General features: G+C 34.6%; 1 protein-coding gene and 1 long non-coding RNA gene across 14 annotated transcripts in view; one reads left to right on the top strand and one right to left on the bottom strand.

The window, feature by feature from the left end:
- Positions 1–19,337, top strand: part of EYA4 (EYA transcriptional coactivator and phosphatase 4) — a 285,396-nt gene that overhangs the window by 196,196 nt on the left and 69,863 nt on the right. For 7 of the 13 annotated variants that reach the window (XM_019030241.4, XM_055391989.2, XM_031012565.3 and 4 more), the window contains exons 4-5: positions 9,219–9,343; positions 19,161–19,253. In XM_019030241.4, coding sequence (XP_018885786.1) covers positions 9,219–9,343; positions 19,161–19,253 — 218 coding nt within the window. The remainder of the gene's footprint in view (positions 1–9,218; positions 9,344–19,160; positions 19,254–19,337) is intronic. The other 6 variants (XM_055391993.2, XM_055391997.2, XM_055391996.2 and 3 more) reach the window with 1 other exon arrangement.
- LOC129534547 (uncharacterized) overlaps positions 15,102–19,337 on the bottom strand; it is a 43,281-nt gene continuing 39,045 nt past the window's right edge. The window contains exons 3-4 of the long non-coding RNA XR_010134374.1: positions 19,139–19,312; positions 15,102–15,633 (exon numbers count right to left, since the gene is read on the bottom strand). This is a non-coding gene — a long non-coding RNA (uncharacterized lncRNA). The remainder of the gene's footprint in view (positions 15,634–19,138; positions 19,313–19,337) is intronic.

Raw genomic sequence — 19,337 nt, forward strand, 5'->3', positions numbered from 1 at the left:
TCTGTGTAACCTTTGGACTGCTGTGTATCCTCTCTCAGCCTCAATTTCTTCATCTGTAAAATGTGGAAAATAATATGTATATTAATACGTTATTTTAAAGATTAAAGGTGATAATATATATGTGAAAAACCAATCACAGAATGTGTCATACTGTAATAGTCCATTTTCATACTGCTGTAAAGAACTGCCCAAGACTGGGTAATTTATAGAGGAAAGAGGCTTAATTGACTCACAGTTCCTCATGGCTGGGGAGGCTTCAGGAAACTTATAATTATGGCAAAAGGTGACCGGGAAGCAAGTCACCTTCTTCCCAAGGTAGCAGGGAGGAGAATGAACACAGGAGGAACTACCAAACACTTATGACACCATCAGATCTTGTGAGAACTCACTCATTATCTTGAGAATAGCATGGGGGAGACCGCCCCCATGACTTGATTACCTCCACCTTGTCTCTCCCTTGACATGTGAGGATTATGAGGATTACAAGGATTACAATTCAAGATGAGATTTGGGTGGGGACACAAAGCCTAAACCATATCACATACAATATATACACAGTAAAAACTGATACCCATTAATCATTTTCTGTTGGTTAAACCTAAGGTAAAATTTATAGATTTTACATTCCGTATAAATTGGAATTAAAAAGAATCTGAAGTGTCACAATTAAATTAATCACAAAACATATAAAAGGAAATACATGAATATTTTTGCTGTATTCTTGGTGGCAATAGTGTATCTCTGTTCTCTGAAGACTTTTAGTTGCAAGAAACATTGACCTACCTAAATGAATTCAAGCATAAGTAACTAAATTGTAAATATCTAGATAATTGCATTTCGGTTTCCTGTGGACTGGAATGTAAAATGCCAAGGCTATTTTTATTTTGAGGTTTTTGTTTTTCAGGGGTAACATTTTCTGTTTCTTCTCTGCTCCTTTCTATGGTGTGGGCTTCATCCTTTTATTCCTGACCGGTGTTCCTTCTTTACTCATCTTGTATGTGGTCCAGATTGTCTATGAGCCCCTACACTACTTTGTGGCTTCAGTGATATCATTAAGCAGATACTTCCCCCAGGATCCCTTATTCGAATTCATCAAAACCCAGCTAAGAATTTCTGATGACATTTTCTAGAATCTTTAAGTTTACATTAATTTCTATCTGTTCCACTTTATGGACACTTACTGTACTTTAATTTTCTATTCACAGGATGCTGCTTTGTCATTTAGATGGTAAACTCCTTGAGGGTAGGGCCATGTTTTCTTCACTCAGCAATCCTAACACCTGTGACAGTGCTTTACATGTAGTAAGCAACCATTAATTTGTTTGATCATTTAAATTAAAAGTCTTGGCCGGGTGCGGTGGCTCACACCTGTAATCCCAGCACTTTGGGAGGCCGAGGTGGGCGGATCACGAGGTCAGGAGATCGAGATCATCCTGGCTAACACAGTGAAATCCCATCTCTACTAAAAATACAAAAAATTAGCCGGGCATGGTGGCAGCCACCTGTAGTCCCAGCTACTCGGGAGGCTGAGGCAGGAGAATGGTGTGAACCCAGGAGACGGAGCTTGCAGTGAGCCAAGATGGCACCACTGCACTACTGCACTCCAGCGTGGGTGACAAAGCGAGACTCCGTCTCAAAAAAAAAAAAAAAAAAAAAAAAAAAAAAAAAGTCTTTGGGTTGGGCGAGTCTAGTAGAAGATAATGACTTTATGAGCATTTAGCGTTGACTGTAATTAAGTCAGTTATCGGGATGTGCTACAGATACTACTTGGTACTGTTTCTGAGCTCATCTTTGTTCTTGGATTTCACATCTCTTTTTCTTCTGTTTGTTCCATGATTGGCAAATCTTCTGATTTCTGACTGCCATTTAAACTCATTTATCCCAGTTTTTCACACTTAAATTCACTTTGTCACACTCACATGCTTGATTTCACAGCTGTTTCTAAGATGGTTATGGCTTACACACCATTTCACTCATTCATTTATTACTGGAATGTTTCTTAAGAAACTGCTTTTCTTGAGAAACTACTTTTTCAGGCAGCTTTGCAGGCAATAAGGATATAGCAGTGATTCACTGGAATGAAATAATACAAATTAAAATCAGCAAAGGAAAAAGGCATATGGGGCACAGTTCAGGAGCAACCGGAGTTTATTTCCAGTTGTCTTCTGTCCAGAGTTGTACAAATAGCACTTATTTGTCCCTACAACAATGTGTGACAGTACATGCAGAGCGTTGCCAATGGTGGATGCTCATCCAAGCCTTAGTGCCCAGGGGTCACTATTATTGGAGGTCAGTTATGTAAACATGTCTGACCACCCATGTGGCTGACCTTCATTACTGTTTTTAGCCCCTTCATAAGTCAGACTGATTCTGCGTGGCTCAAAGCCCCCACCAGGAATCACATTGTTAGCATCATTGTTAGCATAGAGTATCTGGTGTGGCCCAAGGCTCCAGCTAAACACAGGTACTCTAATAAGTTAAGATATTCCAAGGGCTTAAAGGTTATCTCCCAGGAATTGGTCAAGGGACAGACCTTTCTTTTGAATGTGCAGGGTTTGGACGATACACTTTTTACTGCACAAGGGCTAACCTCACTTATTTTCTTTCTTCTCTCAAGGACCAAGCCCTGCGCCATCTAAACAATTGTTTCCAACGTTGTTTCCTCAGTTTTAGTTTTATAGTGGCAATATTAGGTCCCAGTTACTCTATCATAGACAGGAATTATAGTCAAGTAATTTGAAAAACTCTTTATAAAATGTTATTTCATTCTTATTGCTTCCTTTCTGTGCTTTTGAATATATTCTATAATGTGCCTATATAAAAATGTACATAATTCATTAGCACATATAAATGACACCTAAATAAATATGTACACATATTTGAGGTGCTTACTTTCTTTATTCAATTAACAATCTAGTAGTTTGGAAGCTACTGAGTTTGACAGCTGTTTATTTGCATCTTTAATAGGAAGGGCACTTCAGGAGTTAACAAAGATAAATGAAAAAGAATCTTGTTATCACAGACATCCTGTGGCAGCTTCTTTTTTTTCATTTGTTTTCTAGAAGAACGTGTACACAAATGACAATAAGTTAAGACAGAGTGTGAAAAGTGCTGCAGAGGAAGGTAAAAATAATATAACAAAAATATGACAGTATGACCAGGTCACTTCTGGTTTTGAGGACCAGAAAAAGCTTCATGGAGAAAGTAGCATTTCTGAGGTATTTAAACATTGATTAAGATGGTTTTCAGGAGCTATCAGACAAGAAAGATGCTGTGCAAGCTAAAATTGTGAAGGGGAAATTGTGACAATAGTACAATAATCATTTTTGATACAAGAAACTGTATACTAGGTGATTACTTGAAGATAAAGCTGAATGGAGAGTTGTGAATGTCTGGGTAAGGCATTGGGACAGGATAGTACTGATTATATTTGTAAAGAGAAGACATATAATAAGAGCTAAGTTTGGATTTCTCAGAAATCAGATATAACTTTATTTTTGTTCCCCTCTATGCATTTCTTATGATTGGCTTTAATAAAGCATTCTGTTATTTTCAGAATTTGACTGATGTGTTTAGCTGTGGTTTTTCTTTTTCCTATTTGATGTTTGTGGTGCTGTAAGGCTCTGGGGTTGATGTTTTTCATCAGATTTGGGAAAATTTTGACCATTACTTATTCCAATATTATTCTGTATCGTTCTCTTTCTCCTGTTTTTTTGATAATATTACACAGGTTACTTATACTCAATTAAGTTTCCACTCCCACTTTTTTCCCCTGTGCTTCAGTTTGGATAATTTGCATTGGCCCAGCTTCAGATATCCTGGTCCTTTCTTTTGCAATGTCCAATATGCTGTTAAGTCCACTCAAATAATACTTATGTAATATATTGTTATTTTCATTCTAGAAATTTTATTTAGTTCTTTTTTAAGAGTTTCCATTTCTTCTCCCTATGCAATATAGAGATACACACTGTTATAAATAAAGCTTCAGTGCTGCAAAAGAAATGGCACTCGAATATAAAATTTTCTTTTTAATTCTCAGCAAGGCAACATACTTCTATAGAAGGGTGCGCACTTACAGATAGAGCAATGGTGAGTGCACACCTGGACAACAGAGGGAAAGGGGTTCTTACCCCTGAGGCACATAGCCCCTGCTGCCGTGTCTTTCCCCTATTGGCTACGGTGAGATGGCTAAACTAATTCTGATTGGCTAATTTAAAGAGAGTGACAGGGTGAGTGGTCTGGTGGGAAAAAATGGTTATGCAGGGTGGAGAATGAGTCAGGGTGGAGCAGGTAGTAGGTAATTGGAATGAGTTGGGATGAAGCAGGTAATCAGAATGAGCCAGGGTGAAGCAGGTAATTGGAATGAGTCAGGGTGGAGCAGGTAATAAGAATGAGTCAGGGTGGAACAGGTAATTGAAAAGGGTTGCTTTATGAGGAAGTTAAGTTTAAAAGTACAAGGCAAAGAATTGAACATACTGACATATTGATTCTTTGAAAAGAAATTTAGAACTCATATCTAACAATACATATATTTTTATATATATGTTATATACATATATGTATTGATCTATATATGACAGATGTATATATGGCAGATATGTATATATTAATACCTATATATGACATATAAATATTTATATACCTTTTGTGTGTATCTTTTCCTATAAGTTACTTAATATATTCACATTACTTTGAAAATCCTTATCTGCTAGTTTCAACACTTGGGTCATAAACAGGTCTGCTTTTATTTACTGTGTTTTCTGTCCACTAGGAGTCATATTTTTCTGCTTTTTGTTAGGTCACAAAATATTTATAATGTTCTGAAAATTATATACAATAAATCAATAGTGATTGAAGCATAGTATTTCTTTTGTGTTTTATTTCCCCAAAAAGTGGTAGTTCTTTCCTCTGGCAGTTAAGGTGAGGATCTGTTCACTGAGACCCTTCCTAGAGTTGAGCTTAACTGGAGCTAGACTATGATTAGCCCAACTTCCATCCCTCTGAAAAATCACTGCTTTTATATTTCAACATTTGAACTGGAGAGGCATTGACTGAAGTTATAATTTTTTAGGGATTTTTTTTAGTTAATATTTTTATTTAGTACTGGCAAGGTCCTTATACATGTAACTTTGGTAAATTCACTCATTAGTTCTAGTAGTTTGGGGGTTTGGGGTATGAATTTCCCAGAATTTTCTCTATAAACAATTAAATCATTTGTGAATTAAAGTTTTTTCTTTCTAAACTTTGCTTATTTTATTCCTTTATCTTTGTCTGGTACTGGCTAAGACTGCTAGTAGAATATTGTGGTGAAGTAGGAAAAGCAGATGTCTTTGGCTTGCTACCGAAATAATTCATTATTTCATCACTGAATATGATATAAGCTATAGACTTTTCAAGAGTGCTTTTATCAGACAGAGGAAAAATACTTCTTTTCTTAGTTTGCCAAGAATTTGTATCATGAATGGATGATGAATATTGTCAAATTTTTTTTGCACTCATGGAAATAATATTATGTTAATATATTGAATTACATTGATTTCCACATGTGAAATCAGCTTTACATTACTGGCATAAAGCGCACTTGGTCATGATTTTTTTCTATTGCTGGGTTTGATTTGAGAATATTTTGTTAAATATTTTCTCATCTATGTTTATAAGAAATATATATCCATATTTTCTTTTCTTAAAATTGTTCCTTTCTGGTTTTGGGGTCAGGGTAATCTGGTCTCCTACCATGGAATGAAAAGTGTTTCCTTCTATTTTTTCTGAAAGAATTTATAAAAAAAAATTGTTACTAAAAAAAAATTTTTTTTAAATAACAGTAGCAAAAAAAGTTTGCTAGTGTTTATTAATTGAACCATATGGCCCTGGAGGTTTTTTGATAAATATTTAATTATAAATTAAGTTTTTTAATCAATGCAGGACTATTTAGATTTTCTATTTTAATTGGATCAAGTTTTATAAATGTGTCTTTCAGGAAATTCACTGATTTTGTGTTGAATTAATTGGCATAATATAGTTTATAATACTTCCTCATTACCCTTTTAAAATCATTAGTATCTCTCATGATCATCTTTTGGATTTGTAAATTTTCTCTATTGTTCACAGATTTTGTTTCAATTATTTCTACTCTTTATTGTTTCCTTCTACTTACCTTTTGTTTAATTTCCTTTTCTTCCTCTAGTTTCTTAAAGTGGAAACTTAGGTCACAGATTTTAAATCCTTCTTCTTTTCTAATATAACCATTTAAAGGTATAAACTTCTCATTAGTCACTACTTTATTTACATACCACAGTTTGATTTGATCTTTTCATTATCATTTTGTTCTAAATATTTATTATATTTACTTGTGTTTTTTTTTCCTTTGGTTCACAAATCATTTAGAAGTGTACTGTTTAATTTTCAACTGTTGGGGATTTTTTATATGTCTTATTACCATTGCTTTCTAAATTAATTCATTGTGGTCAGATACCATACCCTGTGAAATTTCAACTTTAAAATCTATCAATATTTACTTTATAGCCCAGCTATAGCCCAGGTCTGTCCTCTTGATAGATGTTCCATGTGCACTTGAAAATAGTGTGCATTTTATAATTATTGGGTATTAGTGTCCTGGAACTGTCAATTAGGTCACATTGGTGATAACGCTTTCCAAATCTTACGTGTATATTTTTTAAAATTTATTTTTGTCTACTTTTCTTCGTTGGTTACTGTGAAAACTGTGTCATAAAAGCTCCAACTGTGATCATAGACTTATCTGTTTCTTCCTTTAATTCTGTCAGTTTTTGCTTCATGTATTCAGTATCTCTGCTTGTAGGCACATGTTATGTCTTCTTGAATAATTTATTGTTTTTCATCATTTTCCAATTCCTTTCTTTATATTTGCTAATAGTCTTCATCTTGAGGCCTATTTTGTGTGATGTAATATTAGCTTGACCATCTTTTTTATGTTAATTATCTGCATGGTATATCATTTTCCATTCTTTGACCCTCCACCTATTTGGGCCTTATCACTTTTCAGGTTCCCAGGATGCAGATGCTGAGATATTTCCTGCAGGAGTTTATTTGGGTTGTGCTGTCAGTATTAGTTCCTTTTGAGGGGCATTAAGGAAGCAGGGCTGGATTCAGAGACGTTGATCTGTAGCACAGTTGCAGCAAAGGTCTCAGCTAGTCTTATGAGAGGCCCTAGACTATGGTGACCCTTAGGGTAAGAGGGAATAGTCATTTTACCCCTCCATTGACCTGTCAATAGATGAGGGCTGCCCTCAGAAAGAGTGTGCTCTTGGGCACAGTGACCCCGTTTAGTTGAGGGCAAGTTTTGGAAAGGAACTCAGTAGAAAGCTACCAGTTGGTAACACTCTCAGCAGCTATGGGAATGAGTTCTTCAGGATGTCTGGGCAGCGTACTAAAGTAGCACAGTATGCTGATATTTAAAGTGCTTCTCTCATAGATCCCCCGTAATTAGGTCTTGGTTGTATAATCTAACCTGACCATAGTCAGCTTTTTATTGGAGTGTTTAGTCCATTGATATTTAGTGTAATCGTCAATGTGTTTGAGTTCGAGTGTGCCATCTTGCTTTGTATTTTCCATTTTTCACATATATTCTTTGTTTGCTTCCCTTTTTTTGGCTTCTTGGGGTTAATCGAATTCTTTAAAATGCTGCTTTAATCGTTCTGTTGGGTTTTTGTTATACCCGATGGTATTTTTCTTAACATTTAATGCTAGGGATTACTCCATGTACCCTAAACTTAACCTCTTATCCGAGTTTAATATAACACCTCATGCCAAATGAAAGAACCTTGAAAAATATAATTTCACCCCACTTTTTGCTGTTGTTGTCACATATTATGTAAGTCCCTGTATACAATGCAATTATTTTTGCTTCAATAGGCTGTCTTTCGTGAATTAAGAGAAAAATAAAAGATAATCTTTTATATTTACCTATATATTTACATTTATGTTATTCTTAATTCTTTCCTGTAGGTCTGAGTTTTCCTCTGGTATCTTTTCTTTGAGCTGAAGGTCTTCCTTTAGTATTTGTTATAGTTCAGGTTGTTGGTGAGAAATTCAACTTTTATTGATCTTTATGTTTCTTTCTTCCATGAAAGCATGTGCAGCTTCTTTGGGCTACTGCACAGTTCTTTTTCCTAGTTTCCTTTTCTTTTTCTTTTCCTTTTTTTTTTTTTTCTTTTGAAACAGAGTCTCGCTCTGTCGCTCAGGCTGGAGTGCAGTGGCGCAATCTCCACTCACTGCAAACTCCGCATCCCAGGTTCACACCATTCTCCTGCCTCAGCCTCCCAAGTAGCTGGGACTACAGGCGCCCGCCACCAAGCCCGGCTGATTTTTTTTGTATTTGTAGTAGAGACGGGGTTTCACCGTGTTAGCCAGGATGGTCTCGATCTCCTGACCTCGTGATCCACTCGCCTCGGCCTCCCAAAGTGCTGGGATTACAGGCGTGAGCCACCGCGCCCGGCCCCTAGTTTCCTTTTCAAAAGATGGTCAGCCCTTCAAGAATCCCAATTTTATTTTATCCTAATTGTAGCACAATCTCTGGAGCAAACTTAAGTCAAAGTCCTATTCCTGAATGCATACTAAAAGTGTTACAAAACCAGCTGTCAGGACTTGGGCTCATTTTTTGACTCCCTGGGTCAACAAGGTCAGCTGGAAGCTTCTGCTTGATTTTGAGTTCACACTTTATTTCTAGCTACTGATTTCTTCCATATTGGTGGCAGGGGATGCCAAATTTAGGTAATTAAACATTTTCAGCTCTCTACTGTGTAGCTGAGGTGATCAGTTTAGGAGGGTGGGTATGCATATCAGCTTAAATTGCCAAGATGACAGAATCTGCATTTTTTCTTACAGTATTATATGGAACAGTCATAGGATTATTTTTTGTTATTTTTATATGTCAGTAACAACATAATATGTTTATTTTTGTGTTAGTAATAACATGTTTTCCATATTATGTTATAATATGTTATAATAACGTGTTATGTTATTACAAACAGGTTATGAGGCTTAACTTACTAGGGAAGCTTTTCTTATGCATTTGCTTGTTTGTTTCTCATGAACTGGCATGTTCATCTGGTTGACTAAGTCTTAGATACTGGTTTTAATTATTACTGTGAGATCACATGGTCAACAGAATAATATTTGTAATCTATTAAAAAATAACTGCTGCAATTTCAACTTTTCTCTGCTGCTTACTGCTCTACCAGGTCTATGGAAATGCAGGACCTAGCAAGTCCTCATACTCTTGTTGGAGGTGGTGATACTCCAGGTAGCTCCAAACTGGAAAAATCTAATCTCAGCAGCACATCAGTTACTACAAATGGGACAGGAGGTAAGTGTACTACCCTGAAGATACCCAGAATCATATTTCAATGTCTGCTTTAATTTTACTTCTTAGGGATCTGCTAATAAATAAATATCTTATTATCAATAACACAAATCAGCATTATATCCAAGGTATATATAATTAATATTGATTGTTTTGATGATTTTCTTGAAATTTTTGCTCCTCCTGTATAGCTGGGAACATTCACAGAGAATAGATAGCATTGAGCAACATTTCAAGGGCCTTGAGCAAGGCTTTCTTTTTGTATTTGCCCTTATAAATATTCCACAAACTTTAGAAATTGAGGTCCAAGGATTTCCACCCTGGTATTAGCAAAAATGTCTGTATGTGTGTGTGTACACACTTACTACTTTTTGGTTTTATTTTGAATTATAAACATTTTTCTTAAAAATGTTTCTTCTTAAAAGTGCTTTTTTAAAAAAACACATGGTTTTGGAAATACAAAAATACTCATATCTGCTGCATTTTCTTTTCAAAGAGAATAACACTTAACATTTATTTTAAAAGGAATTGCATTTTTTTCAGATAATTTCTCATTCTATTAGCCCATAATTATGCCACAGCATATGACAACAATAATAACTATTACTTCAGATATTCTGCTTTATTATTTTTATAAAATGTATTCAACTTGTCAGAAAATATCCAATTTTTATATCAGAATGTGTGTTTATAGAGATTATGTATACACTTATATATAGACTGTATTTTAAATTATTCACAATTTGAAATTTTGTAGATCCATCTAGCCAATAAATTTAGAATTATATGACATTTAATTTAGATATTAGCATTTGCCACATCATATTTTCTTTTAAATTTTAAATAAATATCTGTGAAATTGATACACCTCTTCCCATTTATTTTAGAATAACGATGCAATCTAAAGTTTTCTTTGTAAGGTTGTGTGCATTGCAACTTACCTGTATTTAATAATGTTTTACACCAATTCCCTTGTAGATTAACATTTTCCTTGTTTATGATGTTTATTTGTCTCTAAACATGCATCTGTAATTTCAGCTAATTAATTATGCAATTGCAAATGTATAGAATATTTAGTGATGAAAACTAGAGTAAGGTACATTTAAACCTTAAATTGGGTACAAATAATAAAATTTAAAAACTCAAGCACTCTAGGAACAGACTGGTGAAGTTCACTAATCATCATATGTATATATTTGACTGAACTAAAACAGACCTCCTGATAAACTAAAATGTTGAAGTCATACAGTGCAGTTATAATTTTGGCTAAAAGGTCAGAAACCAGTGCAAGCATTGAAGATTATTCATATCCACTCAGCAGGCATTCAGACAATGAACTTTTATACTGTTCCTGTTCTCAGGGGAAAACATGACTGTTTTAAACACGGCAGACTGGTTGCTGAGTTGCAACACCCCCTCTTCTGCAACAAGTATGAGAGATGCTGGTACACTGCATGTGTTTGGGTGTGTGGATTTGCCCCTCTGGATTGCTGTCTGTTGCTATGTCTATGTTTGCATCTCTTTTCTGTGTTCAGTGCTTAAAAAGGAAAAATGAACATGCCTTTTAGTTGTTTATTGACAGCAGTTGGTTATGATTTCTTATCAATCTGTATTCTTAGATTTTTTTAGGTCAGTAGTATTCTTTTCTTAAATTTTTCATAATTTCACCTAAATGATGCATATATTGGTTTTTTAACTATTTATCAGTTTATTACATGATTAATTTTGCCCAACAACTGCCATGTCAAACAGCAATTGAAGCAGAGTGGCCATGCATGCAAACTTAATCACCTTCATAACCCACAGACTTTCATAATTTAAATTAAATTCTTAATTAAAGAAAGATATTTGCTACTCTACAGACTTTGAGAAATATTCCAAAGTATATAAGGTAACAGTAATAATCAATATCCCCTCACCTTAAAAATTATCAGTAATGAAAGCTATACATTTAAAACTAGAAATTAATATTGGCTTTTAAATTTTTTTGAACTATGGATATTAACTGCATTCATACCTACAAACATATAAACAAACTTCCTCCTAAATCAAATTCTAATATGCTAAAAAAAAATCAATTAGAACAAAGCCATCACATTTTTGTGGCACCACCCAGTTGTAGAATCAAAAAGGAGCTCATGCCTATTGGAAATGTGCATCACAAACAAGCAGTTAGAATAGGCATAGTTTGCCTGGACCTTGCTCTATCTCTGATGAAATTAGAATATATGAACAGTGAAGAAAAACTACTTCAATATGCTCATTATTTGTATTTGTTTGGTTTTAGTTTTAATGTTTTTCAATTTTATACTTAAATATACTTTTCATACTTAAAATTATGTTGCTAGAATTTAGATACTCTTAATTCTATAGCAGGGTCTTTTTCTCTAAAGGGCCAGATAGTAAGTATTTTTGGCTTTGTAGGCCACATGTCTGTGTTTCAGCTGCTCAGCTCTGCCATCATAGTGCAAAAGCAACATAGAAAATATGTAAATGAATAAGCATGGCTATGGTCCAATAAAACTTCATGGGCCCTAAAATTTAAATTTCATATAATTTTCATGTGTCATGAAATATTGTAATTTTGACAACGTTTTAAACATTTAATATGTAAAAAAATGTTCTTAGCTTACTGGCTGTGGTCTGTTCTCAAATAGTGTTTAACACAAGCAACATTATAATAGTGAATATGTGCAATAAATAGTAATTTACCTCTGATCTCAACCAGAAACATTTTTCTAAGTGGTAAGCATCAGGCTTTCCTGGTTCTTAATGTCAGTGTTAAAACTCGTGAGTCCATGGGAGAAGAACAAGGAGTTGTGCGTCAGGGCCACTGTGGATCTGGATCTTAGCACTACACTTACTGGCTGTGTCACCTTGAACAAGTTACTTAAGCTCTCTGAGCTTCAATTCCTTTCTATAAAAGGATGATAATAATACTTCTTGGCAAGACTTTTGTCTTAGATAATGTATATAAATTGCTTAACAATAAATATCAGTATATCTTCCTTTCTTTAATTAGTAATGCAATAATAGGCAACAGCTTTTTAAGGAAAATGAAAATATGCATTGTGTTAACAGACTCCATTTGGTCAGATAAATTTAGTTGCATTTAGAAATGTGTAAACTGGGCTAAAGAAAGCAAACTTTTGGTAACAAAATGTTAGATAAACTTTGATTATTAATAATGTAGTCCTGGTAGCATATTATATGAAACTTTTAGTGAATTTCAATGACTTTTTTTTTTTTTGAAACGGAGTCTCGCTCTGTCACCCAGGCTGGAGTGCAGTGGCGCGATCTCCGCTCACTGCAAGCTCCGCCTCCCGGGTTCATGCCATTCTCCTGCCTCAGCCTCCCAAGTAGCTGGGACTACAGGCACCCGCCACGACACCCAGCTAATTTTTTGTATTTTTAGTAGAGATGGGGTTTCACCGTGTTAGCCAGGGCGGTCTCGATCTCCTGACTTCGTGATCGGCCCGCCTCAGCCTCCCGAAGTGCTGGGATTACAGGCCTGAGCCACCGTGCCCGGCCGAATTTCAATGACTTTTTATGGTGGGTGCTGGTGACACAGACTAAGCATTTGTTGCATGATCTCTTCTGTTAAGAATAAACTATTTTATTTTCAATTCTTGGTTTTTATTGTTGGAATTGTATCACTTCATAAAATTATAACAAAACAAAAGGCAAAAGAAAAGAACTAATTTAATAGCTTTTCAAGATCATTCCAATAACTCGAGATGTTCAAAAAGATTCTTTATTTATTTATTTAAGACGGAGTCTCACTCTGTCTACCAGGCTGGAGTGCAGTGGTGCCATCTCGGCTCACCGCAACTTCCACCTCCCAGGTTCAAGTGATTCTCCTGCCTCAGTCTCCTGAGTAGCTGGGACTACAGACACACACCACCACGCCCATCAGGCTAATTTTTGTACTTTACTTAGTAGAGGCTGGGTTTCACCACGTTGGCCAGGCTGGTCCTGAACTCCTCACCTCAGGTGATCTGACTACCTAGGCCTCCCAAAGTGTCGGGATTACAGGCGTGGGCCACTACACCCAGCCTAATTTTTTTAAATTGATATAAGTAGATAGTATCACCTTTAGATTTTATCCTACTACATTGGTGCTCTTTAAGTATGTTGCAATATTCTTGAAAGTAATTTAATGTGCTTCACTACCTTAATCCTAATTATATAATTACATCTGCAGATTTATATGGAACATAGATTTTCCTTTGAAATTGTTAGCACTTGTAAAATTATTAAAGTGTAAAATATAGAGATAGCATAAATGCAAGCATACCTTAGCAAATAAAGCAGAGGTCAGGCCTTGTGGGCTGTCTGCTCTCTGTTGTCGCTATTTAGCTCTGCTATTGTTGCACAAAAGCAGCTGTATACAATACCTACACAAATTAACGTGATTGTATTTAAATAATTTGACTTATGAACACTGAAATTTGAATTTCATTAAAATGTTCATGTCACAAAATATTCTCCTTTTGATGTTTTTCAGCCACTTAAAAAGGTAAAAACCATTCTTAGCTTAAAACCATAGAGAAACAGGCCATGGGTCAGATTTGGCCCAACTCCTGATATAGATCTATATGTGTATACATAAGTTATGTTGTACATATAAGAATGCATGCCAATTATATGAAAATTTACTTCCAGATATAGGTAATTCCAGATTCTAATTTGCTGAATGGTGTCAGGATTCATGATGAACTACACTTCATATACAAAAATACTTAGATCTATTGGGAGGGCTAGGGCAGTATCTAAAAGAAGTAAATTTTCACTTTCTCACTTAATTGAAATGTATCAAGTTCCTATTATATGCCAAGTTCTGTGCCAGGAAATGGGAACCCAGTGACCTAAAGAACACAATACCAGCCATCCAGGAACCAAAAGTCTAGCAGAGGGAGGCAGACATGAAAATAATGAATGCCATAATGTGTTCAAGGTGGATGAACAGTGGAGGGAGGGAATATTTGATTCTACATGGAGATTAAGAAACAACTTCAAAGAAAAGGTTTGGGGGAATAGAAATCAGACATTCTGATCAGCTTTAGTGTTTTTTTCTATATTTGAAATCGATATAGAAAAGAATCTTCTAGAATTTTTACTGTAGAGATGATTGACTCACATATAATGAATTAGTATTTGTGCAATAGAGCTACCTACTGCTGTGGGTCGGCTCTTTTGTAGATTTTTTTTAGAATAAAAGTCATAAATGGCTTCATCAAATTATTTTACAAAATTAAATACTTTATGGGTAGTTAGGAATGAAAGACACTTGGTAATCATAGGTTTTTGAATGAATATATTGATCCAAACAAGCATAAATCATAGGCTATACTGATTATTAAAACCAGTAGGCAATACTTTTACTGCTTCCCTGCAGTGTTATAAATTGTAACTTTCCTGATCTAACTCTTTCTGAAATTCTTTGTAGAAACTAAGCTGTCAAAAGCCTCTATATGTGATTTTTGTGGTTCAGAAAGAAGTGTATGTGGAATTACATATATGTAGTTTTTTAAATGGACACCTTAAACTGGTGCACACACACCTTAATCTATGTTTAAACTACACTGATTTACGAAGATGAAATGTAAATGTAAATTATGTGGGTTACCTTTCGAGGATGAAGCCTGAATTGCAACATATGAATATGAACTTTGAGTTATGATAATAAAACAGACTTTCTCTAAAAGTAATTAATCGACATTAATGTTATACTTAACTTCTAAAGACAATTTAAGGGGACAAGAGTAAGATTGCTTTAAAAATAAGTGTATGGCAGTAGGGATGAAGGTTGGGATGTGAAGACAGGAAATCTGTGATTTAGTAGCCATTACTGGTACCTGACAATAATTATGTATGACCTTGATTTAGTCTATAGATAAGAATTATTTTTAAAGCTAAAAAAATGGAAAAGCCAATCATGTATGTTTATTTATTTTTACCATTTGACTCTATCAAAAACATCCAAATTGCAAGTAGCTAACTAGTGGGGAGGGGGGCCTGACAGTACAAGGATTTCTTAACGGTTCTCGACAAAGTGCTATAGAAAGTAATTTTATGCCACTTTTAGCAAAATGAGCTCTGACTCACTTACTTTGAAGATATAGAATAATAATCCCACAAAACTCTTCAACCTAGGACATTAAAATATTGTTTCTTTTGAAATCAAAACATTTGGTGTGTAAGCTTGCATTTGGTTGAGAAATACGGTGCTTGTCTTCTATAAAAGGATTTTGCTTCCATTTTATTGCATGTAATGATTTTGGTTTGCTGTCCTGAAAATAAATTAAAAGCCCCATTTAAACTTCATGTTAATTTAAGAAAGACAAAATATAGCTTAAAATACATTTGAACAGTCAAGGAATAGGCACTGATAATTATTTGGAATAAGGATTTTTACAAGTTAGTAGTAATAAGACTAGATTTGTCTTACTAATGAACATTTTTCCAGTCGTATCTTGCATATATTTAATGAAAGTTTCCTGCCACTAGAAAAGTATATAGTAGGTGTAATTTAAAGTGCAGAAACAAAAGCAAGATAAAAGAAAAAAAATACATTTCAAATATATTTGTAGCTTCAGTGAAAATAACATAAGTTTTCCAAGCTTTATCTATAATTATTATATAATGTTTACTTTATACTAGTTAACTATTATATAAATATCAAGATAATACTTCTTCGTATTCTAACATGTCTTAATAAATCAGCTAATAATATAAGGAGTGTCTATTCACTTCTCTATTTGAGCTTTCTACTGCTGAAAAAATAGTTGTTTATTATTACCTAATATTACTGCTTTTTATTTAGAAAAATCAAACCAAAATAACTTTGGGACTTACTTAGATGTCGAGAGATGCTTGTTGATGCTCACTTAGTATGAATGCAGCTTATTTTCTGTGACAGAATAAATGTTTTATTTCTACTTTTCCATTTTGTTCTACCCTTACTTGCATAGGAAAAACAATTTTACATTAACATGTACCACTTTCCCTCAAATGTTAGCATCGATTTTGTTGAATTATTACTTTAAAACTCAGACATTTTAGTAAAGCTAACACATCTTGCTTTTTACTCCTCTCTTCATATACTTTCCCAGGGATGGCTTTTCTCAGTAAAATGAACTTCCTTTGTCTATCTTTGACTAAAAGCAAACCTTTAAAATTTTAATGAGAGATGTTTCCAGTATAATGAATTAGACCAAAAACTCACTCTCCTTCTTCTTTCTCCTTTTGACCTCCCCAAACTTTCAAATTAAAGAGATTATAATCAAACTCAATACTAAGCTTTTGAAATTGGGTCTCAAAGTTGAAATTCAAAGTAACAAAACTAATCTTCATGTCTGGCTTCTAGACCAGTTTCGTTGGACACAGCTCACATTCTGCCATCTCCATTCGCAAGTAAAATCTATATTACAATTAGTATAATAAAGCTACTTTTGCAAATATTGTTCGTAGATATAGATATGCATAAATAGGAATTTAGCTGCAAGTAGAAGTCAGAAGCTCTGATACACTGTTTCTTAGTTTTGCTGAAGGCTTTGGGCCATGACTTTTTGTCATAAATGTTAGAAGTCAATTGTAAACATTGCGTGAGATGGGGTAGCCTTGATACCCATCTAGATTATACTCTGCATTATCTTCATACAGACAAAAGGAATTCTTGATTAGCTAGTGCTGCCTGAGAGGCAGTATGGTTTAAGAGTTTGGATTCTGAACACGCACCACTTGGTCTCAAATTCTAGCTCTTACAAGCTTTGTGACTGGGGAAGTTAACCTTTCTGTGCCTCAGTTTCCTTATCTGAAAAATAAAGATGATGATATTACCTACTGACTGTTGAGAGGAGTAAATCAGTTAGTAGGTGTAAAGGACAAGAGCAGTGCCTGGAATGTATCAAGTTCATTTTAAGGGTGTGCTGTTACTGTTACCTAATTTCAAATTTGCTACTTCTTGTTGTCTTTTAAAATATCCCATGAGGAAGAAATGGGAAACATGCCTTAGTATCCTATTCCAGTATTTTGCAGTTTTTATTTTCAATGAAGTATTTTTAATTATTCTATCTAGGAGATAACTGCATTCTCATCATGCTTCGGGCCTTTGAGAAGAGGCACTGTCATGAGCATAAGCTATTTTCGTACCTGAAGGCAGCCTGATATGGTGGAAAGATCCTGCATACTAGAGCTAAAAACCTGAGTTCAAATCTTAGCTCTACCATCTCCTGCATTGGAACTTATGCAGGCTTTTCAGCCCCCCTGAACTTCAGTTTCCTTGTCTATAAAATGGGTATAGTGATTTGTATTAATTAGAGTTGTTTTAAGGATTAGCTAAATGTACATCATCTAGCACGTAGCAAGCTCTCAATAAGTATTAGTTTTATAGTAGTAAATATAAAGGTGATAAAATGATTTTGTAATGATAGGTTTAGTTATTGATAAGGTATAACCATAATAGGGATTACTGTGCAAATTACTACTGAAAAGTAATAACCACCAATTCATTATTTATCATTATATAAATAATTAGACTACTCTTCAGATCATTGTTGCTCTTGAAAGATAAGTCAAACTTGAGTTTTCTTTTTTGCTAAGAAAAGTAATCCAAGTTTCTTTACTTTCTGTTTCCAATATCTACATTTCTCCTCAATCTTCCAACTGATCATGTCATTAATAAATAATGGATACTAAATTAACACAGAGCTCACTGAAGGTCTGGTTAATTCTGTTCATGTGGAAAAGAGCATAATCATGACTGCATGGTTTTCTATCAATTAATTTCTTTTCTAACAGAATAACATTACTGACTTGTGTGATTGGTGGGTACCCTATGACTGACTGTTCTTTTTTGCCATTTGGCTAGTCTTCAGCTTTCTTCTTTATAATTTTCTGCTTGCTTCTAAGTTATTTAACTGTATCGTTCATTTCATTTATGACCAGGAAACACAAGAGGTGTTAAGTAGAAAATAGCTTAGTTTATTTCCTTGCTGCTATGACATATGTAGTAAAGCCTTGCCAACAAAGGGAAAATATGGTGTGACCAAATGGGTAAAACTTTATTCTCACCCCCCGTCACCCTTGTTGCATCTAATAATGATAATAATGTGTACTAGGCCACTTTGTTACCAAGCAAAGATTTTGCCAAAATACACCATTACCATGTAGAAATAACATATTAAAATGAGTTTTCAAAAGGTGTACTTGCTGCTGTAGAAGTCATCTCTTTTTCTATGCTTATCTCTATAACATATTAAAAATTGTTATGCCATTAAAGTGTGAAGCCCAACACTTTATAGCTCGTGAGTCTTTTTTAGAGCTTCATTGAGTGCTTCATTTTTCATTCATTGTGTGAATGAGCCCATGGTTTCTATACTTTTATATGTCTCCATTGTATTATTATGCAAACTTAAAAAATATCTTCCTGGGAAAAATAACATATAAGCTAGTAAATTTCTTTGGTATAATTTTAATTAAATGTGCTGAAGACTGATGATGATTCCTTCTTTCCTATTGACTATATGAGAGTGTGTTTAGGTGAATTAAAAATACAAATATGTGTACTGCTGTTTCACTTTTTAAGGCTGACTGCCTTTAAAAGCTGGATTTGAGAGAACTAGCTTGGCCAGAGGATTTTAGATTAAATCCTCTAAATGCATGCCCATTTAGAAGCTAAATTAACAAACTCTCTTCATCAGCTTCTCAGGTTTTCTCTTGCATGCCCATGGTAGCTAGAAATATCACTAGTAGAATGGACAGAGTCTTTGACATAAATTTAGAAGTAAAACTCACATGTACTTATTCTTCTACGTAGTGTCTCTTCTTGCAGTCAAAACAGAGCCCTTGAACAGCAGTGAAACCACAACCACGACTGGAGATGGAGCGCTTGACACTTTTACTGGGTCAGGTAAAGCCTTTAGCTCGTGTGTCCTTACGTACACATGGGGGTGCATCCACATCCTCCTCCTTGGGAATAAGCAACATAAGCATC

This window comes from Gorilla gorilla, chromosome 5, assembly GCF_029281585.2.
Source record: "Gorilla gorilla gorilla isolate KB3781 chromosome 5, NHGRI_mGorGor1-v2.1_pri, whole genome shotgun sequence".
Lineage (NCBI taxonomy): Eukaryota > Metazoa > Chordata > Mammalia > Primates > Hominidae > Gorilla > Gorilla gorilla.